General features: G+C 34.6%; 1 protein-coding gene across 13 annotated transcripts in view; it reads left to right on the plus strand.

Annotated features, from left to right (window-relative positions):
• Positions 1-8,896, plus strand: part of MYRIP (myosin VIIA and Rab interacting protein) — a 288,867-nt gene extending 279,971 nt beyond the window's left edge. For all 13 annotated transcript variants that reach the window (XM_058184056.1, XM_058184053.1, XM_058184060.1 and 10 more), the window contains one exon: positions 8,756-8,896. In XM_058184056.1, coding sequence (XP_058040039.1) covers positions 8,756-8,788 — 33 coding nt within the window. In that variant the 3' untranslated portion in view covers positions 8,789-8,896. The remainder of the gene's footprint in view (positions 1-8,755) is intronic.
• Positions 8,897-9,280: the final 384 nt, after the last annotated feature.

The raw sequence follows: 9,280 nt of genomic DNA on the forward strand, positions 1-9,280 counted from the left end.
GAGGTTCTCTTATCACTTCTTGTATCAATTACTCCATTCCAGTCTCCTAATAAAATAAACGAACTATAATCCCAGAGGATCAACCTCTCGTGTAACATTTTATAAAACTTTTCTTGTTGCTGATTAGGTGCATAAATACCTATCAGCAAAGTCTTTTTTGCATCTATCACCAGTTCAATAGCAATAAATCTTCCTTGAATATCTGCCTCAATTAACTTAGCTGGTATATCCTTCCTGATATACAACAATTCCATGCTTCTTTTCCAAAGCTGATGCAACAAAATGTTTACCTAATTTTGAGTTAATTAAGTATTTTTGGTCTGAAAATTTTATGTGTCTCTTGCAGGCAGATCACATCATTTTTAAATTGTTTCAAGTAGTGAAATATTTTCCTTATTTTCTGAGCTGAATTCAAGCCATTAACATTCCATGACAAAATTCTATTTGCCATTACTGGCGTCCTGAAGCTTTGAAGCAAACAACGGAAGATCCTCCTCCGGTATCTTCCGTCTAGCTCCTCCCACAGCTTCCATACTGGGATCCTGACTTTTACTTTGAGACTGTTGCTCTTCTTTACGCTTAAGAGCTCCTCTTGTCACCCTTTGCTCTTGTGGTTCCTCTGATGCTGGCAGCAATGAAGGCTCTTGGATCAGACTTCCGGTGGTTTTGTTTTCCCCGAGGAGGACGCCTGGAATGGCGTCCTGAACTGAGATTCTGTAAAAGCTGGTGAAACAGCGGGAGAACGGCTGTTAGCCAGCTTCAACGCTTTTCTCTGGGTGAAAGAGATTAGCCAGAGCGGCTGGAGAGCAGAAGATTGCCCCAGGGGCTCTGCTTTCTTATGCAGAGTCTCGGAGGGCTGCCTGCATAACCCAGCCTCACTCCAGACTCGGCTCGATCCTGTTAATTAAGCAGGACAAGAGGAAAACGCCCACCTCTCAATTGATTCCGTTTGAATAACTTAAAGCAGGCGGGACAAATACAAGTGATCGATTACTGGGAAGCAAGAAGAGCTGACTTCTACTCCTTTTAAAAGGAAAACTTTTCTCACTTGAACTTAGTGAAGGAAGAAATGGCGTCTGAGAGGAAGTGGATTGGAGGCTGCTTGTGAGAGAAAGTGAAGTTCGTCTTTGTGGATTTTAGCTGAATAGAAGCTTTCCAGAGGAGGCAAGGTGAAAGTTTTATTTTACAACTTTAATTGGAGACTTTTGAGGCTTTGAGATTTTATAATTCTAATTAGAGACTTTACTTAAATTAAAATGGCTTCTAAGCACCAAAAGTTCCATGACGAGAAGGGGTCTGAAACTAATTTAGAAGATATATTAAAGGAACAGAATAGAGTTTCTGAAGCGATTTAAAAGAAATTATGAATAATATTCATGGTGTGAAGGATCAACTTAGGAAGAAATAAAAGAGAATAATAAAAAAATAAGAGAAGATATTTTGATGGCTTTCCAAGGTTTGGCAAAAAATTTGGAAGTAATGGAGGATAAAGTGGAAGTAATTAGTCAAGCAAATCAGTATTTGGATAATAAAGTTGGAGAGCTTCAAAATAAAGTGGATAAAATGAGGATCATGTGGTGGTATTGCAATATAGAGCGTTGGAGAAGGCTTTGAGAATTAGGGTCTTCAAGACCGGAAGGAAGAAGATCTTAAAAAGTTATATCAGAAGCCTTAGCTGAAATGTTAGGCATGGACCCTAGAAGTTGATTTTCAAATTGATAAGGCATATAGGGTTAATTCTTGGGTAGCGAGGCAGAAAAAGCTCCCAAGAGATATTGTAATTTACTTTTTAACTTCTACAATAAGAAATCAGATTTTGCAAGCTACATACCAAAAGAAATTGCAAATAGCAGAACAGGAGGTGTTGGTTTTGAAAGAGATCCTGCTAAAATGTTAAAGGATAGAAGGATTTTAGGTTTTTACACAAGAGCTTAAGAAACATCAGATTCAATATAGATGGGAGGTCCCAATTGGTTTAACAGTATTTTTCAAGGCAGGAGATATGAATTGATACTGAATTGAAAGCAAAGATTTTCTTTTAATGTATTGAAAGTGGATGTAGAAACAGTGGATAAAAGTCTTCAAGAGAAACAGAGTGGGAAGCTGAACTGCACCTGTGATATCAGTACCTCAAGAACAATCTCAAGAACAAAGAGTGACAAGGGAGCTATTAGGCGTAAGGAGATGGAGGAACGACTTCAAAGACAGGAAGGATTCTACTACTGAAGCTGTGGGAGGAGCCAAGCCAAGAGTGAGGGTCTTCAGCTAATTGCTCAGAAGCTTCAAGAGGCCAGAGATGGCAAATAAATTTTGACATGGAATGTTAATGGTTTAAATTCAGCACAGAAAAGAAGAAAAATATTCCATTATTTGAAACAATTTAAAATGATGTGATATGTTTGCAAGAGATACATATAAAATTATCAGATCAGAAATATTTGATTAATTCAAATTAGGTAAACATTTTGTTTCTTCTGCTCGAATAAGAAAATGGTATAGTTATATATTTGAAGAAAAATATATCAAGTAAATTAATTGAAACGGATATTCAAGGAAGATATATTGCTATTGAATTGATTTTAGAAGGAAAAGACACTTGTGATTGGCATATATGCACCTAATCAACAACAAGAAAAATTTTATAAACTGTTACATGAAAATTGACTTTTTGGGACTATAAAACATTTATTATATTAGGGATTGGAATGGTGTAATGGACACTAGAGAGATAAAAGAACTCTTTCTAAGAAAATTCCTATGCATGCAAAATTGCCTAAATCTTTTTGATTTGATGGAAGATTTTGAGTTGAAAGATATATGGAGAACAGAATTTTGATGATAGAGATTATACTTATTTTTCGGACAGGCATCAATCTTTTCACGTATTGATTTTATATTAATTACCAATGACTTGCTTTCTAGGGTTAGGAAACAAAGATATTTCCAAGGTGTTTAACTGATCATAGTCCGGTATGGATGGAGTTGCAATATGAAGGTGGAAGAAGATCATGGAGAATAAATGAAAATTTGTTTAGATATGAGGATAATGTAAATCAATGTAAAACAAATGAAAGAATTTTTGATTATAATTTGGGAAAGGGAACTTGATAGAAATGGTGTGGGAGCGAGCAAGGCCTTTATGAGAGGAAATTTGATATATATTAATAGTAGACAGAGGAGAAAACTACAAAAACAGCGTAGGGATTTAGAAGAGGAAATTCAGGAAACAACAATTATTGGTATATAATCCACATGATTTAAAAACTAAATATTACAGAGTCAATTTAATATGTTAATGGCAGATCAGGTGGCAACAATATACAATATGCTAAACATAATACTTTTTGTAATGCCAATAAATCAGGGAGGTGGTTGGCTTATATGTTAAGGAAAAGACAGAAAGCACGTACTATTGAAGGAATTGAATACAAGGGTAAAGTGCGATTTCAACAGGATAAAATTAAAAAAGCTTTCTTGGAATATTATACAAATTTATATGCCAGAGATACAATATTGAATATGGATATTGATAAATATTTGAAAGAATATAAAGTTAAAGGTTTAACTAATGAACAAAGGGAAGAGTTGAATCGGCCTATAACTTGAGGAAATTATTTTGGTAATAAAGCAATTAAAAATAGGAAATCCCCAGGCACAGATGGACTTACAGCAATATATTATAAAAAGTTACAGGATGAGATAGTTGGTCCACTTATGGAGTTATTTAATCAGATATTGATGGGAGGAGTACCACCATCATGGAGGACTACTTTTATTTCATTGATACCAAAAGAGGATCAGGATTGTACTAAGCCTGGGAATTATAGACCGATTTCACTCTTGAATAATGATTATAAGATTTTGCAAAATAATGGCAAATAGGTTAATGGAAAATTGTACAACAAAGGATTCACACTGACCAGTCTGGTTTCATAAAGGAGACAAATGAGGAATAATGTTAGGCAGATAGTGAATTTATTGGAATATTTGGAAAAGAAAAATCAGATTCCGCAGCGTTTATATTCTTGGATGCAGAGAAAGCTTTTGATCGTTTGCATTGGAATTTTATTTAAATTATCAGACAAAATGCAATTTGGAAATGGTTTTATACGAATACTTAGGGCAATTTATGGAGAGCAAACAGCTCAGATAATAATTAATGGTAGTTTGACAGATAGTTTTAAAATTGCGAAAGGAACAAGGCAGGGGTGTCCTTTATCACCTTTATTGTTTATTTTATCTTTGGAACCTTTATTGGATAAGATAAGAGAGTTAAGGGAGATAGAGGGTATTAGAATTAGAAGATATGAATATAAAGTTAGAGCATTTGCAGATGATTTGGTTGTTATGTTGACTCAGCCTATAAATTCGAGTGTATATTTGTTGGAAGTAATTAATCAATATGGAAGGGTCTCAGGGTTTAAAGTGAATCAAAATAAAACAAAAGTGTTAACCAAAAATATGATTAAGAACCAGAAAGAAAAACTAGAGGAAATAACAGGATTTTGAAATTGTAAAAAGGTTAAATATTTAGGAGTCTTTCTTACTTCATCAAATGGAAAATTGTATAAGAATAATTATGATGTGTTATGGAAAAAATTCAGAAGGAAATGAATACTTGGAAAAATTACAATTATCTTTGTTAGGACAATAGCAGCTATAAAAATGAATGTTCTGCCTAAATTCTTGTTCTTGTTTCAGATGATACCAATAATTAAGAAAGATAAAAATTTGGATGAATGGCAGATTGGAATTAATAAATTTATATGGGAAGGGAAAAAAGCGAGAGTTAAAATGAAAATAATGCAAGATACACGGAAAGAGGAGGATTAAAATGCCTAATTTAAAACTGTATTATGAAGCAGTTGTTCTTTCGGTAATAAGTGATTGGTTTAATTTGACGGAGGAAAGGATTTTGAATATAGAAGGTTATGATTTATTATATGGTTGGCATGCATATTTATTGTATGATAAGAAAGTAGATAAAGCTTTTAAGAATCATGTGTTGAGAATTTCTCTTCTGCGTGTCTGGAAAAAATATTATTATAAGTTAAATTATAAAATTCCTATATGGGTATGTCCTCAGCACGCAGTAGAGAATATAAATATAGAACAGGAACAAGAAATGATTACTTATAAAGATCTTTTATACAATGAGAGGGGAAATTTACAACTAAAATCTTTGGATACATTAAAAGAAGAAGGGAGGAATTATACTTGGTTTCAATATGGACAGTTAAAGGCTAGATGGAAAGAAGATCAGAAAATTGGTATCATTCAAAATGAAGAAAATCTGGTTAAACAAATTAGAAATCAAACTCAGGGGCATATAAAGAGATTGTATACTGTGTTGATAGAAATAGATTCTGAAAGAGATTTAATAAAGGATTGTATGATAAAATGGGCACAGAATATTCAAGAACCAATAATGTTGGAAACATGGGAAAATTGTTGGGATAGAAATGTTAAATTTACGCAAGCGCAGAATTTAAGGAAAAATTTTTATAAGATGTTTTATAGATGGCATTTAGATCCTAAGAAATTATCATGTATGTATCCAGATATGCAAGCGAAATGTTGGAGATGTAATTGTGATGATGCTACATATTTTCATGTATGGTGGACTTGTAAGAAAATTAAGTCTTTCTGGATAAGAATCTGGTGGATTATGCAGAATGTTCTGAAGAAGAAGATAAAGTTCCTACCGCAATTTTTCCTTTTGGGAATAACAACGGACTGTACAGTGATTGAGACTAAGTTGATTTTGAACTTAATAACAGCAGCACGACTGTTGATTGGACAATATTGGAAGAAAAAAGAATTACCCACAATAGAAGAATGGATATTGAAAGTTTCCAATTTGGCTGAGATGGCTAAAATCTCAGCCTTCTTGAAAGACAGTACTCAAGAAAAATATTTAAATGAATGGAAGAACTGGATTGATTATATTCAAAATAGATATCGGATTAAGAAATTTCGGATTGCTTTTGAATGAAGGATGTTATTTTTGATTTTAATGGAAGAAGTCAGGTTATGTGAGAGAGAAAGATTATAATTGTGTTAGATTTTAAAAAGTTTAATGTATGATTGTTTTGTTTAAGGAACTATACCTTGTGTTTGCTCCGGGAAGTCCGGGGGGGGAGGGGGGTTTAGGAGGGAGGGGGGGAGGGGGAAAAATTTAATTGTTGTAAAACTTTTTTAATAAAAAAAAAAAAAGGCTCTTGGATCACCACGCCTTCTTGAATCTCTTGAAGTTTTTCTATCACTTCTATTTCGACTTTCAAAACTGTAGAAAGAAAATCCTTTGCCTTTAAAACAGTGTCAATTCTATATCTCCTTCCTTGATAAAATACTGTCAGTCCAACTGGCACTCCCATCTGAATTGAATCTGATGTTTTTTAAGTTCTTGTGTAAAAAAAACAAATTCCTTCCTATCTCTTAACATCTTGGAAGGAATCTCTTTCAGCACCTTCAGCTCCTGTTCTCCAATCTGTTGTCTGATATGAAACTTGCAGAATCTGATTTCTCATAGTCCTTTTCACTAAATAAACCACAATGTCCCAAGGAAGCTTTCTCTGTCTTGCGATCCAGGAGTTAACTCTATATATTTTATCAATTTGGTAAGCTACCTCTTGGGGTTCCACTTCAATAAATTCAGCCAATGCTTCTGATATAATTTTTCTTAAGTCTTCTCCTCGCTGTTCTTGCATACCACGAATTCTAAGAGCTCCTTCCATAAGTTTATATTGTAATATCACAACCTGATCTTCATTTTGATCCACTTTTTTCTGAACACCTTTCATTTTGTCTTCTAAATGCTTATTTGACTGAGAGATCTGTTGCATTTCCTCTTCCAATCCCTCAATTTTTTTACTCAATCCTTGAACTGCCATGAGAATATCTTCTCTTATTTTTGCATTAAAATTCTCCATCATCTCTTTTTGCCTATCTTCAGAAAGTTTTAATTGTACTTTCAATATATCCTCAAGACTTGGTTCAGATCCCCTTCTTCCAGAAGGCTTTAAAGGTTTAGCTGCCATTCTGTCTTCAAAAGAATCAGGAATTTAAACTTAACAACTTTCCTTTACTCCTTTCAGTATAAGAGAACTCCGTTTGTAACAATCCACAAATAACGCTACTTCGTTGTACTAAAAAAATTTACTTTCACTTTCAGACGCCATTTTAAAAGTCAATTAATCAGAGACAAAGAAAGGTTTCAGGTTTCAAAAAGGGAGTCGGTATACTTGCCGTGTTGATTCTACATCAAAGATCGAACACTTGTGAAATTCCCGTCTGCTTAGAAAATCAATCAATTTAATAAGTCCTTTTGAGCAGAAATGACCCCCTACTCTTTTTTCCTGAAAAAAAACAGGAGCGCGTTTGAAGTTGGAGATAGTGGAGTTCGGTGGGATCATAAATCCAGGAAAATTCGCTCTTAAGAGCAAACCCCCTGTCTAGATCTACCACTTTTCCACAACTCTGCATAACCCTCTTATGCCCAAAGGGTATGCTAAGCTCAGTGAACAGTGATTTATACTGTTTCACTGACTTTTACGATCTTCTAACGCGGAGTGCCCTGTTAGAGCACCCGGCAGGAGCGGTGACGTCACTGGAGCCTCTATTTATTATTTCAACTTTTATACCGCCCTTCTCCCGAAGGACTCAGGGCAGTTTACAGCCAAGTAAAAACAATAATACAAAAGTTAAGAACAATTTTAAAAAACTAATTTTAAATATAAGCCAATAGTGTGCGGCGGCAGCCAAACAAGCCAATGCAATCCTAAACTGCATTAAGAGAGGAATCAAGATCAAGTAAGGAACTAATACCACTCTATAAAGTCTTAGTAAGACCACACCTGAAATACTGCATCCAGTTTTGGTCACCACAGTGTAAAAAAGATGTTGAGACCCTAGAAAGAATGCACAGAAGAGCATCAAAGATGACTAGGGAACTGGAGGTTGAAGACATATGAAGAACAGTTGCAGGAACTGAGCAGGGCTAGTCTAGTGAAGAAAAGGACTAGGGGAGACAGGATAGCAGTGTTCCAATACTTGAGGGGCTGTCACAGAGAGGAGGGGGTCAATGTTTTTCAAAGCATCTGAAGCAGACAAGAGATAATGGATGGAAACCAATCAAGGAGAGATTCAACCTAGAAATAAGAAGAAATTTTCTGACAGAACAATGGAACAGCTTGCATTCAGAAGTTGTGGGAGCTTAATCATTAGAAGCTTTCAAGAAGAGACTGGACTGCCATCTGTCAGAAATGGTATAGGGTGTCCTGCTTGGGCAGGATTGGACTAGATAACCTACAAGATCTCTTCCAACTCTGTTATTCTAAATTCTAATAATATTCTTGGCATTTCATTTGCTAGATGGCTGCCTAAATCTAGATCTTCCGATGGCAGTTTATGTAGGGCTCACAGTGACCCAACAACACTGAATCAAAAAGAAAATACAACATTGTAAGTGGAACAGATTTCTTCTAGGACCTCCCTTGGAGGTAACCAGATAAGGTATTCTGATAGGATGCTTCCTATTTGTCTTCAAGATTTTCTTCCAGAGTCTTCAAACCTAAGAGGTTCTAAATCTCTTTAGAGGAAAATCTTTCAGGAAAGGCCTGATACTATATAAATATGACCAAAAACAAAGAAAATACCCAAAGATTGGCCAATCTTCTTTGCAACTGTCTTTTAAAAAGATATTCCACATTTTTATTGTTTTACTAAATATTTTTTCTTATCTTTTCTATTTTAGGAACCAACTACAGACTCTTCTGTAATGTATTAGAATTACAAAATTCTACTGCCAATGACACACTGCCTAGGACTGCACACTAGAGTGCCTTTATGTAACAGCCATTATATACATCCAGTAAAAAAATGATTTTCAACAATCTACAATGCCTCAGTAACAGGGCTTTGTTTGAATACATCTCTGAGAAAGATATTCAAGATGTTCAAGTCTTCACTATTGTGGTCTCCTCATCAAAACTCTGCCTTAAAGTTCTAAAGAGACTCCAGGTAGTACACCAAGTTTCAAGGCTTCATCTTTTAAGATGCACTTTTATTCAGACTGTTAATTGTACTAAAATATGTTACCTTTAGTTACAGTCTGCGTTTTTGTATTATTTTCAGTTCTTCAATTAATGTTAGTCGTTACCTCATTTGAAGGTAAAAGAAAATATTAAATTCTATTCTATTCTGTGATACATATTTCCTGGGATCTTACTGTTCAGATGTTCACAGTAATGCATGACATTATCAGAACAATAATAATTCC

This window comes from Ahaetulla prasina, chromosome 4, assembly GCF_028640845.1.
Source record: "Ahaetulla prasina isolate Xishuangbanna chromosome 4, ASM2864084v1, whole genome shotgun sequence".
NCBI lineage: Eukaryota > Metazoa > Chordata > Lepidosauria > Squamata > Colubridae > Ahaetulla > Ahaetulla prasina.